Here is a 22,774-nt window from a genome sequence, read left to right on the forward strand (position 1 = left end):
TAAATAGATGAGATGGGTGGATGGTTGGATGGATGCATGGATGGAAGTATGGATGGATAAAAGAAAAGTGGATGGGATATATTGAAGGATGGATAGTTGGATGGCTGGATATATAAAAGAATGGATGGATTGAAAAAAGAATGGAGGGGATAGATGGATGGATAAGAGGAATTGATAATTGGATGAATGGATGGATAGAAGAATGTTTTAAAGGATGAATGGATGGTTGGTTGGATGGATGAGTAAAAGAAGGATGGATGGATGAAAGGATAAAAAAATTGTTTAAGTGAAGAATGAAAAAAAAATAGATGAGATGGATAGATAGATGGATGGTAAAAACAGATAGATGGATGGATGGATGGATGGATGGATGATGGATAAAAAAGACGGAGGGATGAAAGGATAAAAATTTGATTAATGGATGGATGAATAAAAAATAGATGAGATGGATAGATGGATGGATAAAAACAGATGGATGGGTGGATGGATGGATGGATAAAAAAGGATGGATGGATGGATGGATGGATAAATACATAGATGAGGAAAGGGATGAAAAAAATATAAAATTGATGGATATATTTGAAAAAGAAAGAATGGATGGACTGACAGATGGAAAAAAAGAAGACTGGATGGATGAATGGATGGAAAAGAAGAAGAAAAGATGGATGGATGAAAATACAAGGGTGGATAGATGGATAAAAGAAGAAGAGAGGGATAGACAGACGCATAAGAAAAAGAAGAACTAACTGATGGATGGACAGATGGAAAAGAAGACGGATGGATGGATCGAAAAGAAGAAAAGATGAATGGATGGACAGATGGATGGACACTTGATAGATCTATGCTTTTCCCTTTATGCCTCACCTTTTCCATGTAAAAACATATTTCTGAAAATTATTGCGTTTTTTTCTCTTGATTTACAATCTGCACATGAGCTTTTTCGTGAGATGCACATTCAAACAGACTTATGTACTTGCGCAATCTCGTGGACATCCCAGTAATAAATTCCTCCCGAAGGTCTTAGAATGTCCGGGCAATAGGCATCAGTAGAGCTCACGGATGTAATTTCACATGAAAAAAGTCTGACAACAAAGCCACAGAGGAAGCACCAACGGGAATAGGAAGGAAGCACGAGATTCATGTGTGTTCCATCTTTAAGGGAGGCTGCTCCCTCTTAAAATCCATTAACCCCAGAAGCACAACCTGCTACTGATCTGTGTTCAGCAGTTGCAGGACACTGTCAAACTAATCAAATTATGAAGCAGGTAAAAACAGCAGGCATTTCTTCCACCTCTGACCCGCCTGAAGCTCCTGGATCCTGCACTAATCATCAGCCATACGCTCTGATCCAATGCACAGGCCCGGCCAGCAGAACAAGCCAGCATGGACTTATGGAAATAATGACACCACACCAAGATCCGGGTGCCAGAAAAGAATAATCTGGCCCACTCGCTGTGTTTTTCAAAGGTTTCTCGCTCTCTCGATTGCCTACTCATGCCATTCTCTGGTTACACAAAGCTGTAGCTGTGATGGTACGACTATGCAGATATTAAAATAAGTGTAATTAAGGCCCAAGACTAAGGTGCCGGCCATGTTTTCACTCTTTTTATATTTTAATTTTCTTGCTTTGAACACATTCACCCATTACCTGTTCAAAAGTCATGAAAACTTCCTGATAAATATGACCTGCAAAAAGATTGACAGAAAAACATGCCACCAAAAGAAGCAAGCCATAGTTTTGACAGTGCACATCATCCCACTTTTGAATATGTGAAAACCCATGACATGTTGCACATTTCTGTACAAAGATTTAGCAATTATCGGTCGCTTGTTTTGGGTTTGGCTGGTGATCTCCTAACAATCTCAAGTTCAGTTATTGCTTTGGACATGAGTACACTTTTCACAGTATTCACTTTGATGTTTTTTCTTCAAGAGAAAGTCGTTTCTTTTAGTTTGGCCAGAATACAAAATAAATTTTAAAAGGGCTATATGGTCAGAGATTATATAAAGATTGTTATATTTTTGATGGGCTACAGAACTAACCACTGTTGTCCATTGATTTGTCTAATTAATCATTCAAATTGCACTTATAATATCTTGCTAAATGAATTAAGCTTAAATTTTATTGTACTGTCATCATGCAAGGACAAAAGAAATTAGTAAGAGTAATGAATTACTAAAACTCATTCAATCATTTTCTTGTCGGCTTAGTTCCTTTATAATTCTGGGGTCGCCACAGCGGAATGAACCGCCAACTTATCCAGCAAGTTTTACGCAGCGGATGCCCTTCCAGCTGCAACCCATCTCTAGGAAACATCCACACACACATTCACACACACACACACACACACACACACACACACACACACTTTAGCCTACCCAATTCACCTGTACCGCATGTCTTTGGACTGTGGGGGAAACCGGAGCACCCGGAGGAAACCCAACGCGAAGGCAGGGAGAACATGCAAACTCCACACAGAAACGCCAACTGAGCCGAGGTTCGAACCAGCGACCTTCTTGCTGTGAGGCGACAGCTCTACCTACTGCGCCACTGCCTCTCCGAATTACTAAAACTGTAGTTAAAAAATGTGTTTGAAGAACATCTCAGCACTTGTGAAATATTTTTAAAAATCCCAGTAGGGTTAATAATTTCGACTTCAATTGTATATGAGTTACATCAAACATGACATTTGCATGATATTGTGGCCTGATTGTTTACTGTTTCTGATTTCAGGGGCCTGTAATGCAATATAAAAGCCTAAAACACTTAAAAAAGGATTGCAAATTAGGATTTCAAAAATTGTCATGCCAATGTGACGTGAGAGTCAAATCTATAAAATGATTGCATTATAGGTTTGCAGGACATAAAATAAACCACTACCTCAAATTTGAAATAAATAAAATGTTAAATACATGTGCTGACACCTTGATATGAAAACAACATCAAAAACCTTAATGTCAAAACCTTGGCGTCCTTTTCACCACAAAAATGACACAAAAAGTATTTGAATAGGGTTGAATCAGGGTTGTATTCATCTTAAAGCTTTAATTCCAAATGACAAATGTACTTGATGCCAAACAATTTGATGCCAAAATTGGCATCTAACAATGGGGTCAAAATAGATTAGAGGATAGTGTTTTTGATGCCAATGTCTTTCACATCAAACTGACATCAAATTATCTGCATTTCTGATGCGTTTTCTATGTCGTTTTGACAACAAGATGCCTGCTGAGGACCCTCCTCTCCTCATCTTTCTCCTGTAAAGTCAACAACTTCATTTTGTTTTAAGGTGGCATCATAAAACTGACCACATGGTTCAAACTGAAGTCTTTTTTTAAAATGCAAGACGCTTAGAACAGAAACTCAAAAATAACATCCAAATAGGGAAATAAAGAGCCAACAAAAAAAAAATTATAAAGTGGAGGAAATAAGTATTCAACACGTCACCATTTTTCTAAGAAAACATATATTTCTAAAGGTGCTGTTGACTTGAAATCTTCACTGGATGTCGGTAACAAACAAAAATATCCATATATGCAAAGAAAACAAAACTAATTAGTTTAGAAATGAAGGTATGTGTAGTATAATAAAATGACACAGGGAAAAAGTATTGAACACAAGAAGAAAGGAAGGTGTAGAAATATTTGGAAAGCCCAGACAGCAACTGAAATCTCTCAGTAGTTCTTCACCAAACCTCTGCACTTCCTCATTGTAAATGAGTATAAGCTGCTTCAGTCCAACATCTACATTAGCAGGATGATGAAGATGAAACCAGAGTGGACATTTCAGCAAGACAATGATCCAAAAGCACAGCCAAGGAAACTCTCAAATGCTTTCAGAGAAAGAAAATCAAGCTGTAGAATGGCCCAGCCAATCACCTGACTTAAATCCAATAGAAAATACAAAATGAAGATCAGATTTGATAGACAAGAGCCACAGAATCATCAAAATTCTCTTTTGAAGTCTGAAAAACGTACACCTGAGCACTGCATGTGACTTTATTCTCCATTTGAGAGGCGTCTTTAAGACGTTTAAGTACCATAAACATCCTACATTAAGTATTAAATATATTTCAGTAGTTCAGCACTTTCTTCTTGTGTTATTCCATTGTTATTACACCTAAATGTCAGGTCAACAGCTCCTTTAGAAATATTATTTCCAGGAAAAAATGTGACACATTCAATACTTATTTATAGAGAAAGCACGTTTGCAAGCAGACAAGCAATGGATGAATAAAAAAATGTGTATCGCTGAAGTGGTAATGTCAAAGTAATTCTTGTTACTGTTCATTTTCTGGGACATAAACTTAAGCATTTGATTATTGGCTAATAAAGCTCACTTTTGAGATGAGGGAAAACAAATCAGTGATCGACTTACTTACAGAAAAAAAAACATTGTTCTTGGCACACTGAGAAATACTGACTAAACCGTTCTGGACATTCACAGACATGCTTTAAAATGAAATGTCATGGGTTATTAAGTAGTGAATGAATGCGAGTTAGAGATTGAGCTGTATTTGTAAACTGTAAGAACAACTAATCAATTGTAAACTTACTGAGGCAAATCTGATGCAGTCACTTCTGTTACTTAAATCCACCACTGAGAAGCCCATAATCAGTCCATTGCATGATGAAATGAAAAGAGTAATCAAACGCACATGCCATATCTCTAGGGAGAATAAAAACAACAGAGAAAATACACTGTGACTGTGGTCTGATTGAGTCACTGATTCCTGTTAGTGCTGATTATAAACAGTTTCAAGTAGCAGTAGTTGCTTCTCGCTCTATATACAACCATAAGAGATGTTAACAGGTGATCAACATCTACTTCCACACAAGAGAAACAATCAGTGTCCTAAAATAAATGCAGATATAAAAGAAAACTGACAAGCAGGGTTGCCAGGTGCAAGAAAATCTGAGTGAAAACCTATTTAAATCGAATGACAAGCAACCCAATGAAAGTAGCGGAGTTTTTATTATACCCTATCTATCTCTTTTTTTGCTTCATAAATGAGTTTTTAACACTTCAATCTGCTTAATAAGACATGTGTCAACCATCTGATGGTGTATGGATTAGTTTTATAATGGATTCATGCACTTTTGAAAACGTCCAAAAAAAAGGGTCACCATTCAACATCATTATACAGCATGAAAGATCACATTTAAAACCACTCCAACTATGTTTGTCTGACAGATAAAGATTATATACACAGGATGCTTAAGGGTGAGTAAATTATAGCTCTAGTTTTCAATTTTGTGGTTAATTATTCCTTTAACATCAAAAAATCAACAAGGATGCCATACACATATGTTCTAGATAAGTCAAAGCAACAGTGCTTTTAACTCTGCTAACTTCAGCTAAAGTTAATTAATGCCAATTGCTATAAAGTTACACAGGGTGTCCTTTAGATAAGCAACAAAAGGGAAGCGCCACTAGCAAAGTGAGTTAAATGTAAATTCATATGGTCAAACTTTCTTTTAATGTACAATTCACGCTATAAACAAACCATTAACTAAGATTATTAATTCAATTGGCTGCTTATCTATAGTTATTAAGGAAGTAGTATTAGGAAGATCATCCTTTATAAGCACTACACTGTATAAAAATCAAATTACAAGTCATTTTCAAGTCACTCAACTTACATTAACCAAACTGACTTAAAATATTACGTTAAACCTTGTATAACTAAAATACAGTTAGTTGAAACCTGATGAAATAATTTAGAATCCTTTGTTGTCATGACTTTGCCCTATAATTTTTTAATAGTGTAATAAACAGTTAATATCTTACCAGGCAGGTAAAAAGGCAGTAATTAATGCCACTAGCAAAGTGAATGTGTAAATGAATTTGGTCAAACTTTAATGTACAAGTCACACTATTAACAAACCATTAATTAAAATTATTAATTCAATTTGTTAAGGAAGTACCTTAATAAATAAAAGTTGACTCAACTTAAAATAGTAATAAACTTTCAACCCAATTACTGCACTTGATTCGATTTAGGTTGAGTAAACTCAATAATGTCCTGAAACTGGTTGCCTTAAAATGTAAGTTGTAAACATTTTTTTACAGTGTAGTATTGGATAGAATTATAGATCCAGAATAAGTAAAAAAAATAAAAATAAAAATCTAACTACCTTAAGTTTGATCAAATCAAATGATATGTTCTCGTCATTTCAACTTACATTAGTCAAACCGACGTAAAAAAATTATGTCAAACTGTTAAATAATTAGTTGAAACCTGATTAACATATTAAAATACGTTAAATTAACTTAAAAATATTTGATGTCATGACTTTTTGTAATATTAATATTTTGTAATATTATATTTTACAGTGTAATAAACAGTTATTATCCTAATAACAGACAGGTAAAAAGCCACTAGCAAAGTGAGTTAAATGTGAATTAACAAGCCCAAACTTTCATTTAATGTACATTTCACACTATTAACAAACCATTAATTAAGGCTATTAAATTAATTTGATGCTTATTGATATTTATAAATGAAGTAGTATTGGGAAGAATTAGCTATGCAGAATAAGAACGACATAGTAAAAAAACCTTACTGCCTTAAATTTAGTTAAATAAAATAAAAAATTTTTGTCATGTCAACTTACATAAGCCAAACTGACTTAAAATATTACAGTAAACCTTGTATACCTAAACAAAATGATTTAAACACTAAATAATTTAATAAAATAAGAAAAAAAAGTGACATAAAAATTTATTTTATGCATGTATTTCATTCATTTATTCATTTTCCTCCAGCCTAATCCCTTTATTCATCAGGGGTTGTCACAGCGGAATGAACCAGAATATGTTTTACATAGCAGATGCCCTTCCAGCCGCAACCCAGTACTGGGAAACACCCATACAAACTCATTCACACACATACAATATATGGCCAATTTAGTTTATTCAGTTCAACTACATATAGCGCATGTCTTTGGACTGTGAGGGAAACCGGAGCACCCAGAGGAAACCCATGCCAACATGGGGAAAACATGCAAACTCCACACAGAAATGCCAACTGACCCAGCCGGAGCTCGAACCAGCGGCCTTCTTGCATTGAGGCAAAAGTGCTAACCACTGAGCCACCATGTATTTGTACTTGTCAAATCATTTTTACAGTGTAACAAACAGTTAATATCCTAATGACAGGCAGGTAAAAAGGCAGTAATTGATAGTGTGAACTAAAGTGTTATACTATTAATTTAATCTTCCCCTGTGGTGCGCGTGTAAGTGTTGATCCTGGACAGCTGTCACTGTAAGATTGTCAGCAACTCTGCTTGTTTGTCTGAGTTAGCAACAGTAACTAAGGGGGCGGGGCTCATCTATGGGTCAATTAGAGGGTATTTCTAGTGAAGGGAAATATGGCAAGCCAGCAGGAAAAAAGCAAAGGAGCAAACATGGAAATCTTTGTGAGGCCAGAAGCAGCAAGAGAATTAATGAACTTCAGACACCTTTACTGTCGCATGCTGACTTTCACGTTGAGGTTTTTACTCTAATTTATCATCTGCAAAACTTTCCCAATGATATACTTCTAAAAAAGCAGGCTCCGAGCCGAGGCAATGCATATGTTTTGATAAATTTACAGCAAGCGCCACAGAATCTCGGCTGACGTGTGCAGATTGGCACACGATTTCCAACCCGCCGCCAGCTTTTACAGGTGGACTTCATTTATCAGCATAACAATGGGGAGAAATATCATAGACTCCATCAAAAAAATACCAGACTAGCAGTTATTCTGTCTGAGCGATTATCAATTTGTACTGACGGGCAAAATGTCAAGAGAGAAACTGATGCATTTTGAATAGTGATACAGTATTTATAATGTACAGACTAAAGTTCAGATGCTTCATTCGTCATAGACGATTTGCAGTGCAGATATTTGCAGGATTACTTAAATATTGCTAAAACAGCCGGTGTTTATGATAATATTATATTAATAATACTTTTTGTTACATGTTTTATTATAGAAAATTAATAACTATGTATTTAATAACTAAATCATATTTATATTAATATATTATACTAAATATAATAATGATTACTACTACAATAATTATTATATATTATAATATTTCTGATTCATATTCTGGGGTATATCATATTAATATATAATTTTAATGGATAGTTACTTTTATTAATAGTAATATGAATCATGATCGAATAAAATTAATAATAACAGCCATTATAATATTTAGATTATTATAAATAATAATACCTACCACTTTTTTATACAGATCATGCTTTATTATATAAAATTACTAACTATTTATATAACTAAATCATATGTATATGCATTTACTAACAAATTATTATAAAGATTAATACTACACTAACAATTATATATTTTAATGTTTGTGATAAATATTCAGGGATATATATATATATATATATATATATATATATATATATATATATATATATATATATATATATATATGAGCAATTTCACACAAGTAGCAGTGCGATATGGCTGTATATCGGCACTGGTGGGAGGCGTGCGTTGGCACGAAGATGTAGGCCGAGTGCCTTAGTGCCCACACCAGTGCTGATATACAGCCATATCGCACTGCTACTCGTGTGATATTGCATTTATAAAACAGTTTGACGGCATAATTGTGTATATAAAAACAAAATCAAACACGGAAAGTCTCAAAAACCCTTTTGTATGAGGAACTACTTTCTTCCACATTGGATTTAAATCATAATGACAGTTAAACAGCGGAGCAAGCATCTTTTAAACTTTAGATCTGTAATGTCTGCTTGTTGCTGGCTGTATGTGGGCGGAGTAATACACAAAGGGTAAAGAGGCTGTACGGGTGCTGATATTATTTATATATATCATGGCTAGTAGCTAATAATCATTCGAGAACCCGACAGAACTGTTGTATATGTATATATATATATATATATATATATATATATATATATATATATATATATATATATATATATATATATATATATACATATATTTCTCATTAATATTTTAGAATTTTTATTAATAGTAATATGAATCATCATCGATTAAAGTTAATAATATTAACAACAGCAATAACATTCATTTTATTTATAATACTAACCATTTTATTATATGAAATAACTGTTTTTGTTATTAACGAAATCATATTTATATAATAACTAATTATAATGATTATTACTAAACTAATTAGTTTATATTATATTTGTGACATATTCAGGGATATATTATAATTATTTAATGGACTATTTCTTAGTAATATGTATCATCATCAACTAAATTTATTAATAACAACAACTGTAATAATATTTATATAATAACTTATGATAATTATTACTTTGTTAATTATTATATATTAGAAATAGATACATTTAATGGATATTTACTTTTATTATTATCAATTTAATAATAACAACAGTAATAATATTTATTATTATATATATATATATACACAAACACACACACACACACACACACACACACACACACACACACACACACACACACACACCAATTACATAATAATAATCAAATAATAATAATAATAATAGAAATAATGATGATAATAATAACAATGATAATTATTATTATCATTATTATTATACACAAAAAAAATCTCAAATAACCAAACTCAAATAAGACTGATTAGAGGAATGCACTTGTTTATTAGTGAGTGTGCAGACATGGAGAAGAGCAGAGCAGAGTTTAATGGAGTTTGCACAGACAGCAGTGTCTGCATGAGTAATATTTCTGGACTCAGGTGGTGTGGAAGGAGCTGTGAGAAGGAAAAATCTGCTCTGCTCATTCCATGAATACCTACTGCGCTGCGCTCTCCACTTCAAAATACAGAGGCCGGCCGAGGAGAACATCTGCACAAACCCACACACACGCCAGCAGCACATCTATGCATACAATACATCATCAGCATTTGGTGTTATGATTCATACCTGCTTATGTTTAACAGCATCTGATGTTCACAGCCATTGACATTATTGTTTCTACTATTCATGTCAATGGTTGCTTTTTCCCCCCAACATTTTCCAGAATATCTTGTTTTGTGTTCAGCAACAACAAAAAAAGGAAAGTCACAAGAGTATAAAACCATTTCTGTGAGTATATGATGATTAAACTTTCATTTTTGGGTGAACTATAAACTTTAAAGAGGTTTAAACTTTAAAGAGGTTGCTATGTGGCAGCAGTGTGTAAATATAGCCAGCCTTTAACGGTAAAAAGTAATTAACTATTATTTTTTTAATCATACTGTATAATAACAGCCTGCAGAAACACTTTAATTGACATTCCCCCTATATATATGTGTGTCATTGGAAGGAGAAAGTCACTCCGATTAGTGACAATCTTTCCCTTATAGAATAGACAGCCCTGAGTGAGAAGCAGCTGTCCACCATTTGATTTTACATCAGTTTAGTGACAGAGAGAATGCTATTCTAGTTTTGAATTTGCTGTTATGCTGACACATAGGCATTTGTAGCTCCGCCTTGAAAATTAGAATTTAAAGCGACAGTCATCGAAATGACACAATTTGAATCAAAGCCAAAAAAGTGGCAGTTTCAACAAGTTACAACATTTATTTGTAAGGTATTTTGAACTGAAACTTCACATACACACTCTTGGGACATCAGAGATTTATTTTACATCCTATTTTACAAAAGGGGCACAAAAGATCCCCTTTAAGGCTTTTTAAACTAAGACACTTCAAGTTAAAAAAAAAGTTTGTCATCATATTACCATATTAAACTAGTTGATTGATTGCAAACTTTTATTGTGCGTTTTCTAAAATGTCATGCTTAAATATGCAAAATGATGTATGTGCTAATTTGCATACTTTTCTTGCACAAAGTCATCACCATTTTAACTGTGCATTTTGGAAAAATATCCATTAATTTACAGCAGCAATTTGCTCATGATATATGTGGGGTTTTTTGCTGTTGGGGGGTTAATTGAAGTTTTCAATTGCATTATGAGACCTTGATGTCTGCTCTGACAATGCTTGATGTAGATGTTTTATATTTATTAAATGCATACAGAAATAAATCTGTAAACTGCCAGTTTTTTAACAGCACATTGTGTTTGTACTGTAGTATACCATGTCAAACTGCAAACAATGTCAATAAAAGTTTGTTTGTATTATTTCAACAGCAAATCAGATGAGTGATTGAGGTCCCTAAAATCATATTTAAAAGCAATTAAATAAATTTAAAGCACCGATTAATGAAACTCCCACATAGAAATCTGATATATGACATACAAGTTCAAATTTGGATTTCACATATATAAAATATCACATTTGCAACATATATTTCTAAATATTTAAAAAATGTCCCCTTTCTACATATATATATATATGAACATATTTGTGGAAACATATTTGGGAAAAAATATGCATGCACCCATTTTGCAATCCTTTCACTGGCCACTTTATTAGGTATATCTTACTAGTTGGACCCCTTTTGCCTATAGAAATGCCTTAATCCTTTGTGGCGTAGATTCAACAAGGTACTGGAAACATTCCTCAGAGATTTTGCTCCATATTGAGATAATAGCATCATGCAGTTGCTGCAGATTTGCATCCATGATGCAAATCTCCCATTCCACCACATCACAAAGGTGCTCTATTGGATTGAATTGGTACTAATGGGCCCAAAGTGTGCCAAGAAAAAAATCCCCTCCACTTATTACAGAACCATCAGCAGCCTGAACCATTGATACAAGGCAGGAGGGATCCATGCTTTCTTGTTGTTGATGCCAAATGTTGACCCTACCATCCGAATGTCGCAGCAGAAATCGAGACTCATCAGACCAGGCAACATTTTCCAATATTCTATTGACCAATTTTGGTGAGCCTGTGCTAATTGTAATCTCAATTTCCTGTTCTTAGCTGACACGAGTGGCACCTGGTGTGGTCTTCTGCTGTTGTGGCTTATCAGCCACAAGGTTGGACATGTTGTGCATTTAGAGATGAGCTTCTGAATACCTCGGTTGTAACCAGTGGTTATTTAAGTTACTGTTGCCTTTTATCAGCTTAAACCAGTCTCCTCTGATATTTTCTCTTTTTCGGGCCATTCTCTGTAAACCCTAGAGATGGTTGTGCGTGAAAATGCTCAGTTTGAACTGTAGCAGATCATCTTGACCATGTCAGTTACTGCTATCTGATTGGCTAATTAGAAATTTGCATTAACCAGCAGTTGGACAGGTGTACCTAATAAAGTGGCCGGTGAGTGTATATTTTTATGTTTGTAAAATCCAAATATGTCATTTTTATGTATCAGATTTCAATATAATTACTAACGAACAGATCTCTTCTTCACAGTGCAGCTTCATGCTAACGCAGTGTTTAGTGTTTCTGTGAGCCTGCAGGACACCATGAACTCTGACCTTGTAATCCTCAGTACTGTGACTCTCACATGATGCTGGAAACAGCAGCGCCGCGGCCCCCTCACACAGCAGACCAGAGACACACGCATACACACATCTGTCCTGGGAACAGAAAGCGTCCGCTCCCGCTGTTTGGGAGGAATGGGGTGGTTTCCGTCTTTTGGGAGATTTCTCTTTTTCTGGGAGAGGAGGAATCAGAATGGAGAGAACAAGCCCCTTATTACAAAGGTAGTGGGATTTATTTATGCTTATCGTCTTTAAACGTTTAGTTGCTGAATGTGTCAAGTGATTGTGCTTTTAATGTTTCTTTAATCTAGTCAACAAATATCTTTTATTTTATTTTATTTTTCTTTTCATTTTTTTCCTCTTTCACTTGATTAAGTTTCTGGTTCAAGCAATGATGCAAGATTATTATTATTTTATAATTAATGATCAATAATCATGTTATAACAATTATAATAAGACTGTTTATGATGAGGATAACGATTGACATCAGAGGATAATGATTGACATCATAACTGGTCATTAATATTGTTATCATAGAATTATTAATATCAATTATAGTCATTAGTGTAACTAATGAATAATCATAATAAATAATTATTAGGGTAACCATTATTGGTAATCAATATCAATGATAAATTATTAATTGATACAAATAATTACGTTATTATATGTTATACTAATTATAATATGCTATATTGTTTATGATGGTAATAACTCATTATTATTACTAATGATTGATCAAATTTGTCATTATTATAGTAATTTACATTATTGTTGGCATTATTAATAAAAGGTATAGATTAGTATAACAAATGAATAATTCTAATATATAATTGGTAGGGTAACGTTTATTTATTACAATCATTATTAAAAATGAATAATTCATTTCTAAAAATAATTACAATATTAAGATGTCATACTAGTTATAATATTCTATAAAGCTTATGATGGTAATAAGTTAATATTATTATTATTATTATTATAATTAATAGCTGATATCAGTGATTAGTATGACTCATGGGTAATCATATAACTATTAGGTTTATCATTATTAATAATTACAATCATTATTATTGATTAATTATTAATTTTTATAAATAATAAAGTTATTATTATATGTTATACTAATTATAATAATTCATATTGTTTGTGATAATAACTTATTAATATTGCTAATAATTAATTAGCGATATAAGTCAATATATTAACAATATTAACTGTCATTATTTTTGTATTTTATATTATCAATATTATATTTAGTATTTTTCATTTAAATGATATATTAGTATAAATAATGAATAATCATAATATATAATTATTAGGGTAACCATTATTTCTAATTACAATAATCATTAATGATGAATTATTAATTTCTCCAAATAATCATATTATTATGATATGTTAAACTAATTATAAAAATGTCATATTGTTTGTGATGATAATAACTTATTATTAACACAAATAATTGAAATCATAATCTGTCATTATTATAGTCCTTACTACTATAATTATAATTATTATTATCATTGTTAGTAGTGTTCATACAAATTGTGGATATGTACAACTAATTTGAATATGTGCAAATAATTCCCCTATAAACTAACTAATTTGATATCACAATTTGTCATTATTATGGTAATTTATATGATCATTATTGTTAGTATTATCAAAATAAATTGTAGGTTACCATAACTAATGAATAAACATAATATATAATTATTAGGGTAACCTAATTGATAATGATTGATTATTAATTTATTTTTTTAAATTATGTTATTATGACATGTTAAACTAATTATAATAAGCCATATTGTTGCTATTGATGATTATGATGATGCTAATATTAATAATAATATTAATAATTATTATTATGATTAGTATTACTAATACTTTATATAATAATATTTTAGGTAATAATAATTATTATATTAATTATTATATAATTATTATATTAATCTACATTATCACTGTTGAGATAAGAATTTTAGAATAAACTATGAAGAATACTATTATTCTTATTATTATTATTAGATATTCTCAATAATTACGATTACTTTCAAACAATCCTTATTTACAATTAATTACTCATCTCTACAAATAAACTATTACATTAATTTTATATGCTATAATTAGTAAGTCATATTGATGATAAAATATTAATCATAATATAAACAATAAGTATAGATTATTATTCATATTATTATAAAGTTATATTATTATTATAATAGTTATAATAATAGTTATTATTATTATAAAGTTATATTATTTACAGTAATATAAAAAATTATACAAATTAAAACATATTTAAAATAAAAATTAAATATTTTATAGATGATAATCATAAAATATATTCAATTATTATTATTATTATTATTATCATCACTACTACTACTGCTGCTGATGAAGATGATGATGCACAAAAACTATTTAGTGAATGTGTCCCAAATTGAAGCGCACTTAAATGCATTAAAGTGTATTCAAATGCAGTCACAACCTTTGACCTCTTACCCAATCCAGCAGGACGTCAGGAAATCAGAAGGAGCCTCCGCTGCCTCATACTTGGGAACATACGAGAGTTCAGGAAGTCACACCAGCTCCAGTTTCTCCAGCCATGAAGAACCGTCCAGATCTTCATCACGGAGGTTCCGCTTCAGTCCAGCATCTTTTGGGACGTCCGGCTGGAGCGACTACATCCTCAAGTACCTGCTGATCTCCAGTAACCTGCTCTTCACAGCCCTGGGCCTGGCCACGTTGGTGCTGGGTCTCTGGGGTCTGATCAACAAAGAGTCCTTCGCTCAGGAGAAGATCAGCGGGATTGGGACGGACCCCATGCTGCTCTTCTTGTTCCTGGGTTTGGTCCTCGCCCTGCTGAGCATGACGGGATGCATCGGGGCGTTGCGAGAGAACATGTGTCTCCTACGGATCTTCTCGGCTGCGGTTTTTCTTCTGGTGGTGGCACAGGTCCTGGCAGCGGTTGCACTGTTCAGCATGCAGGCTCAGATGGAGGACTACCTACGTTTGGGCATGTTGACCGCTATCGTGAGGTATCAGGATGACCTGGACCTAAGATTTATCACTGATGAGATCCAGACCAGCCTGCAGTGCTGCGGGGCCGACACCTACAGAGACTGGGAGATCAATGTGTGAGTGCACCTTCTCATATTCTTAAGTTTGCAATAGTCATTCAATTGTGCAAACTCAATCAGTTGATTCAATTAAGTCATCTTAACGTTACGCTTGCATTTAGTCATTTAGCTCACCCAGGCTCATTCTGAAAACGTACCTTTATATACATTTCTGGAGAGCGCCAGGTACATCTCAGGATCTAAGTCTTTCAGGAACACATCAGAGTCTGCTGTGTACGATTTTTGAGATCTCAAATTTTTTTCCATTCCATTCGTGCCTGCTGTTCTCGCGTAAATCCACCAGAGACCGCTATCAGCTGACTGACCCACCCTCCTCCTTTCCTAAACCCGACCAAAAGTGTTTTCAAAAGCACCGACTGACCCGCCCACCCACTTCCCTAAACCCAACCGACAGTTTTAAAAAGCAATCCAGAAAAAGAAAAGCCCTCACCTGATTTTTACACTAGTCAAGCTGTACCTGCTTTTGCCTTATTTTGTTCACTGAGGACTTCTGAACTGTGGTCTATCCTTTGAGCAACAGTATGCTCATTAAAAAAAGAAAAAAAAGGGATTCATTTACAACTTCCAATCCTTACCAATAATTTCCCTCTCTTCTCAGATGGGATGACGGGCAAAACCAAAGATTACACAGGCCCTATTTGGGCATCTCTGATATAGAGAAATAAGTCTGTGAAATAACAGAAAATGTACTGGTTTTTTGAATCATAACATATACAACACCACCGCAGCCAATAGATCACTTTAAACTAATAAAAATGTCAATAAAAGTCACTTTTTCATATGTTTTAAGGTTAAAAGTTGTTGAAAAAAAAAAAGATTAAGGTCCCATAATGCAGCTAAACAGCAAAGAAAAATGGGCAAAAACATCTAAACATGATAACAAAATACAGTAAACTGCTTATTTACGGATATTTTACTGTGTATTTACCACCATAATGGTCTACAAATTTTACCATAACAAAAAGCTAAGTAAATCCTAACACCGCACAAGATTTAAGAACAATTAATGACTCCATATGTTAATCGTGTGCAAAAAAACACACAAAATAACACTTCATCTCAACATTTATCCTTCCTACAGTCTGACACGATACATGCTGGGAACTAGAAATCTGCCAGTTTCAGCAAACTCATACAGTTTAAGTTCAGCTTAATTCAATCAACTTTCTTTTTCATAACTTGTTTCTATTAAACACAATAAACTTACACTAATATTTAAGTGAAAGGAACTCTCCTCACATGATTTACTGCGCTGTTTGATTTTACAGGGAATCCAGACACAGGCTGATGTCATTAGTCATTGTCAGAGTTTCCAACACTGCAGTAGTCCAGCGTTTCTTAAATACACAGATTATACAACATAATTAGCTATAAAGAGCCCCCTCCAGTATATTTAATGCTTTCTGGATGACGGTTTGGATTTGGCTGTCTGTCTCCTGCTTGTTATTCTTGATCATACCAGTGTTTCTTGTCCTATTCCTTTCCAGTACTTTGGGGTTTATTGTGTTTTTCTCATTTTGAAATACCAATTTTGATTACTTACTGTTGACAAAGTAAGACTATATTCAAGCTTAAGTTCATGGGATAGTTCACCCAAAAAATAATAATCATTTACTCACCCTTCACTTGCTCCAAACCCGTTTGGCTTTTTTTGCCTGATGAACAAAAAAGAAGATATTTTGAAGAACGCTGGAGACCTGAAACCATTGACTTCCACAGTAGGAAATAAAGAAACACCAAAAAGCTTTGAACCAAGTAAGGGGTGAGTAAATAATTTGTAAATAAGTAAATAAAATGACACTTAGAGATAGTTCACACAAAACTAAAAGATTCTTCTGTTGAACACAAAACGTGATATTTTGAAGAATATTAGAAAAGACGGACGTTTACGTTTTCCTACTATGGAAGTCCAATGTTTCCTCTTGGATTTTTTCCAGCTGTCGTGGCAGGCCTTTTTTACACAGATCTACCTGTGGCATTATTTCAATGACAAATGTCGTGAATGCAGTATTACAAGTCGAGATCGCATTTATCGATTTCCTCTGCTCGTGCACAAAACTTTTTGCACGCCCCTTGAAACATAAGCCGCTCCAAGATCTTATGCGCAGATCTTGTGCGCTCTCAAATAAATGCTGCTGAAGTGCAATTTAGTGCGTTTATGTAACAAGTGTGTCTCCAGCATTTATTAGATTTGCTAGGAATATTTCTGAATGTCTCCCTATAAACCTACAGAGCGATATTAATGTGTCCTGAAGTAAAGTGAAACGGCTATACGTCGTGTTTGCTGGCCTCAGGCATCACGCGCCTGTCAGTCAGCACATAACCTTAAAGGGTAAACAATTGACGCACAGCACTACTATGGTTACAGAAAAGTTTGCGCTGTTATAATTCACTTACCCTTTAATATTTTTTGGTGCGATTATTACCCGATATTCAAAAAATAAAATGTTTTGAATGAGAAGCAGTAATGTAGATGTGGCGGGATGAATTTTGGCGTGGCGCCCCGCCATGGAAGAATGAATGTAGCGGAAACCATGAAGTCAATGGTTACAGGTTTCCAGCATTTTTCAGAATAACTTATTTTGTGTTCAGCATAAGAATGAAACTCCAAAAAGGTTTGAAACATGTAAGGGGCGAGTACATGATTTTTATTTTTGGGTGAACTATCGCTTTAAATGACACAAAAAATCTGATTTAAACATTTGTTGAACACAAAACTAAATATATTCTGAAGAATGCTAGAACAGAAGGCCACTGACTTCAATAGTATTTGTTTTTTCCTACTATGAAAGTCAATAGTTACAGATTTCCATCATTTTTCAGATTAAATTATTTTATGTTGAAGGTTTCAAAAGCTTTGAAACATGTCAGGGGTGAGTTAATGATTTTCCTTTTTGGGTGAACTATCCCTTTAAATGACACTTTAAGAGTTCACACTTACCTGACGCTTGATTAAATAAAAGAAAATTTGGCATGCTCTCCTAGGAAAGAGCCCTGAGCTCAGAGGAGCCACGAGCCCAGGGCTCCTTCCAGTTTACTGAGGGAGGAGTCCAAGCTCAGGTAGGTCTCAAGAACTCCCCCAATATTGAAGAAGGACAGGGTGGAAGTAGTTGGGATGAATGGGGGGGTTTCGTTAAAAAACAAGGATGTCTAAAGTAACCAAGGCAGAATATTTATGTTGCTGATTGGTTGGTTAGTGATTGATGTTGCAGCACCAGCTGTGGTCATTCATAAGCACGTGATCCTCTTGAAATGTGTTGATAAAACTTTACTTAAAGAATCAGTTCAAACTAAATGTAAAGATCAGAGTTTCTTCTGTTGAACACAAAACAAGGTATTCTGAAGAATGTTAGAAAAGACAAACATTTACTTGCTTTCATAGTATTTGATTTTTCCTACTATGGAAGTCGATGGTTACAGGTGTCCAGCATTTTTCAGAATAACTTATTTAGTGTTCAGCTGAAGAAAAACTTAAAAAAAAAAAAAAAGGTTTGAAACAAGGGGTTAGAAAATAATCTATATTTTAGGGTGAACTGTCTCTTTAAATGACACTAAAAATCAGATCAAAAGATTCTTCTGTTGAACACAAAAGAAGATATTCTGACGAATGCTAGAACAGATGGCCATTGATTTCCATAGTATTTGTTTTTTTCCTACTATGGAAGTCAATGGTTACAGGAATCAGCATTCTTTAAAATATCACATCATATCAACTGCATTTGAGTGAGTCTCACATATGGCCATTTCTCTGGTCTCAGGTATTTCAACCTACTTTTACCAACCATTGACAAAGTAAGACTGTACTCTATTCAAACAAGATCAAGGGATAGTTCACCCCTAAAAAATGATCACTTACTCACAAGTTACTTGTTCAAAATCTCGTTGACTTTCTTCTGTTGAACAGAAAATAAGATATTTTGAAGAATGCTGGAAACCTGTGACCGTTGACTTCCATAGTAGGAAAAACAGATACTTTGGAAGTCAACAAGCTTCCAGCCTTTTCCTAAATAACTTATTTTATGTTCAACAGTAGAAAGAAAATGCAAAATAATTTGAAACATGTAAAGGGAAACATGGGTGAACTATCCCTTTAAATGACACTTAAAGAGATAGTTAACACAAAAATAAAAATCTGAGTTTCTTCTGTTGAACACAAAACAAGATATTCTGATGAACTGATGGCCATTGACTTCAATAGTATTTGTTTTTTTTTCCTACTAGTCCTAAGTCAGTGGTTACAGAAATCAGCATTCTTCAAAATATTATATAAACTGCATTTGAGTGAGTCTCAGGTATTTCAACCTATTGTTACCTGCTGTTGAAAAAGTAAGATCAAGGAATAGTTCACCCCCAAAAATAATCATTCACTCACCCCTCACTTGTTCAAAACCTCTTTAACTTTCTTCCATTGATCGCAAAAGAAGCTATTTTGAAGAATGCAGGGAACCTGTGACCATTGACTTCCATAGTAGGAAAAACAAATAATAATACTTAAGCTCACAGTTACAGTAATATGGAAGTCAATGGTTACAGGTTTCCAGAATTTTTCAGATTAACTTATTTCGTATTTAACAGAAAAAAGAAACACCAAACAGGTTTGAAGCAAGTGAGGGTTTTTTTTTTGGTTGAACTATCTTATTTATAACTTTAAATTACACTTACACACACAAAAAAAAAAAAATTGGAGTGTATTCTGTTAAACTCAAAATGAGATATTCTGAAGAATGTTAGAACAGACGGCCATTGACTTTCATAGTATTTGGGGGTCTTTTTGTACAATGGAAGTCAATGGTTACAGGTACATAATTCCTCAAATTATTATGTCATATCAACTGCATGTGAGTGAGTCTCACCCACAGCCATTTCTCTAATCTCAGGTATTTCTACCTACTATTACCTACTGTTGACAAATTAAGACTATACTCTACTCAAGCAAGTTAAAGGGATTGGTCACCCAAAAAATAATAACCATTTACTCACTCTTCACTTGTTCCAAACCTCTTTGACTTTGTTCTGTTGAACCCAAAAGAAGATATTTTGAAGAATGCAGGAGACCTGTAACCATTGACTTCCATAGTAAGAAAAACGAATACTATGGAAGTCAATAGGTTTCCAGCATTTTTCAGAATAACTTATTTTGTGTTCAACAGAAGAAAGAAACTCCAAAAAGGTTTTGAAACAAGTAAGGGGTGAGTACATGATTTTAATTTTTGGGTGAACTATCGCTTTAAATGGCACTTAAAGACGATCATTGACTTCCACAGCATTTGTTTTTGTCCTACTATGGAAGTCAATGGTTACAGGTATCAGCATTCTTCAAAGTATCACATCATATCCACTACTTTTGAGTGAGTCTTACCAATTCTCTGGTGCAGGTATTACAACTGTTCGGCTCCAGGGGTGCAGGCTTGCGGAGTGCCCCCATCCTGCTGCATCGACCCGCTGGAGAACGGGACGGTGTGGAACAGCCAGTGTGGAGTGGGCGCCCAGCAGCTGGACGAGTTCTCTGCCCAGAGCGTGATCTTCCTGGGTGGCTGTTTAGGTAGCGTCGCCCGCTGGATGGAGCACAACGGCGGGGTGATCGTCACAGTGGTCATCGTCTTGCTGGGCATCCAGATACTCACTCTGTTCATAACAGCTCGTCTGCTGCACAAGATAAGGTGGACCAGAGCTCAGCACCAGGCGTACTTACAGGCACTGCAATAAAGGAGTTCAGATGTTTGCTTTTGTTTATGATCATGCAAAGAGATACATGAAATTGATACATGTTAATGCTGATATAAAGGATGAGTCGGATCATAAAGTGAGTTTGCTGGTGCTGGACGAAAAAAAAGAAACCACAACTAAGTCTAAATGAAACAAAGATCAATGATTTATTAAATCAATAATTTTAAACAGTGAATAGAAAAATTTAGAATGTAAATAATTATAAATCAATATCAAACAAAAGACAAGAGTGTTGACAAAATTAAGAAATAAATATAACATAAAACCCAAGCACACTAAGCTAACTAACCTAAGAAAAATGTAGAAACAAAACTGTAATCTTCGGCGTACGACGCTTAAATAAACCTATACTGTAAAATCAATTGTAAGTGTTTTTGTGACAAATCAAGACACAAATCTGTATAACTACATGGGCATGACAGAGGTATTACAAGAAGGTGGTGAGTTTTGAAGACTTTGCTGATGTCTTTCTCAAAATACTTATAAATCACACAGAACGAGTGCTTATAAATGTTCCTGTAATTGGTTGGGATTTAAAGTAGGATTGGAGCTATAGGAAATGTAGTCTGTACAGTATAAAAATAACAGAAACCAATGTAACGTCCCAACAATTCACAAAAACAAGCCTGCATGCATGTGTAAAATAGTAAATGGGTGTAAAGGTGGAATTATATACACAAAGATACATATAAAAATGTATAACATACATAATAAAATATGCAAGCAAAAATAAAAAGAAAGCAAGACTAATAATAATAATAGTAGCAATAATAATAATAATAATAATAATGACAAGAATAAAAAAAAAAATCAAGGGAGGTGAGAATGAGGAAGATGATGCATAATATGGTAAATATTGGTAAAAGAAGTGGTTATAACAGCCATAATAATAATAATAATAATAATAATAATAATAATAATAATAATAATAAATACAGTAATAATTAATATTGAGGAGGAGGAGGAGGAGGTTGAGAGATCAGGAAAAAGACGAAGATGTTTTCAATAAGGCAATGCTACTGTAAAAATGCCGGGTTCCACACAATTTTTTCACACTCACATAACATAGCATGAAATAATTAAGTTGTCCCTAAAAAAAATCAACAAATTGTTTTGATCAGACTCATTTTAAATAAGTAGTTTAATCCTGTAACTGTCACCATCCCGATACCGGGGTGCTTATGTTTAATTCATTATAATGCAATTAATATAAGGACATATTATATATTTTCATATTGTATATTAAATATGGTTTATACACATGTAAACCATAATATCAACATTTTCTAAACAAAGCAATCATGACAAACTTTTTATCATCTGAAAGCTTAAAATGTCTTAAAATATTTGCTAGATGTTACAGGGCAACAGTTGTTTATTAATTTGGGACAAGGATGCACATTAGAGTTGTACTCTGAAACAGCAATGTAAACCTTTCTTAATGTTTTTAGAGGCTAAATTTAAATCAAAAACCACTAAACTGACATACTACTTTCGAATGTTATGTGTAGT

General features: G+C 33.6%; 2 protein-coding genes and 1 long non-coding RNA gene across 6 annotated transcripts in view; 1 reads left to right on the plus strand and 2 right to left on the minus strand.

Annotated features, from left to right (window-relative positions):
• The window catches only part of si:dkey-282h22.5, a 34,739-nt gene extending 13,578 nt beyond the window's left edge, over positions 1 to 21,161 (minus strand). Inside the window, exons 1-3 of one of the 3 annotated variants that reach the window (XM_073935523.1) lie at positions 20,895 to 21,161; positions 14,898 to 15,517; positions 12,384 to 12,562 (exon numbers count right to left, since the gene is read on the minus strand). The gene's annotated coding sequence lies outside the window, so the exon portion shown is untranslated. Of the gene's footprint in view, positions 1 to 12,383; positions 12,563 to 14,897; positions 15,518 to 17,154; positions 17,191 to 20,894 lie in introns of those variants that run through there. The other 2 variants (XM_073935529.1, XM_073935526.1) reach the window with 2 other exon arrangements.
• Positions 1 to 22,774, minus strand: part of LOC137490042 (uncharacterized) — an 846,477-nt gene that overhangs the window by 24,029 nt on the left and 799,674 nt on the right. The window lies entirely within an intron of this gene.
• tspan10 (tetraspanin 10) lies at positions 12,471 to 21,256 on the plus strand. Of its 2 annotated transcripts, none has more exons than XM_001339543.7 (3): positions 12,471 to 12,611; positions 14,907 to 15,532; positions 20,911 to 21,256. In XM_001339543.7, the coding sequence occupies exons 1-3, from the start codon at positions 12,525 to 12,527 to the stop codon at positions 21,239 to 21,241; spliced, it is 1,044 nt and encodes a 347-aa protein (XP_001339579.3). In that variant the 5' UTR covers positions 12,471 to 12,524; the 3' UTR covers positions 21,242 to 21,256. The 2 variants fall into 2 exon arrangements, with proteins under 2 accessions (XP_001339579.3, XP_009297570.2); XM_009299295.5 differs by having other exon boundaries at positions 14,910 to 15,532.

The sequence above is a fragment of the Danio rerio genome, chromosome 3 (genome assembly GCF_049306965.1).
Source record: "Danio rerio strain Tuebingen ecotype United States chromosome 3, GRCz12tu, whole genome shotgun sequence".
Taxonomy (NCBI): domain Eukaryota; kingdom Metazoa; phylum Chordata; class Actinopteri; order Cypriniformes; family Danionidae; genus Danio; species Danio rerio.

What these genes read in the sequence shown, in the direction of transcription:
- tspan10 (XM_001339543.7), top strand. Translation starts at nt 12,525, where the DNA reads ATGGGGTGGTTTCCGTCTTTTGGGAGATTTCTCTTTTTCTGGGAGAGG. An exon ending in ACAAGCCCCTTATTACAAAG is followed by an intron (nt 12,612 to 14,906) that starts GTAGTGGGATTT and finishes TACCCAATCCAG; the next exon opens with CAGGACGTCAGGAAATCAGA. An exon ending in AGAGACTGGGAGATCAATGT is followed by an intron (nt 15,533 to 20,910) that starts GTGAGTGCACCT and finishes TCTCTGGTGCAG; the next exon opens with GTATTACAACTGTTCGGCTC.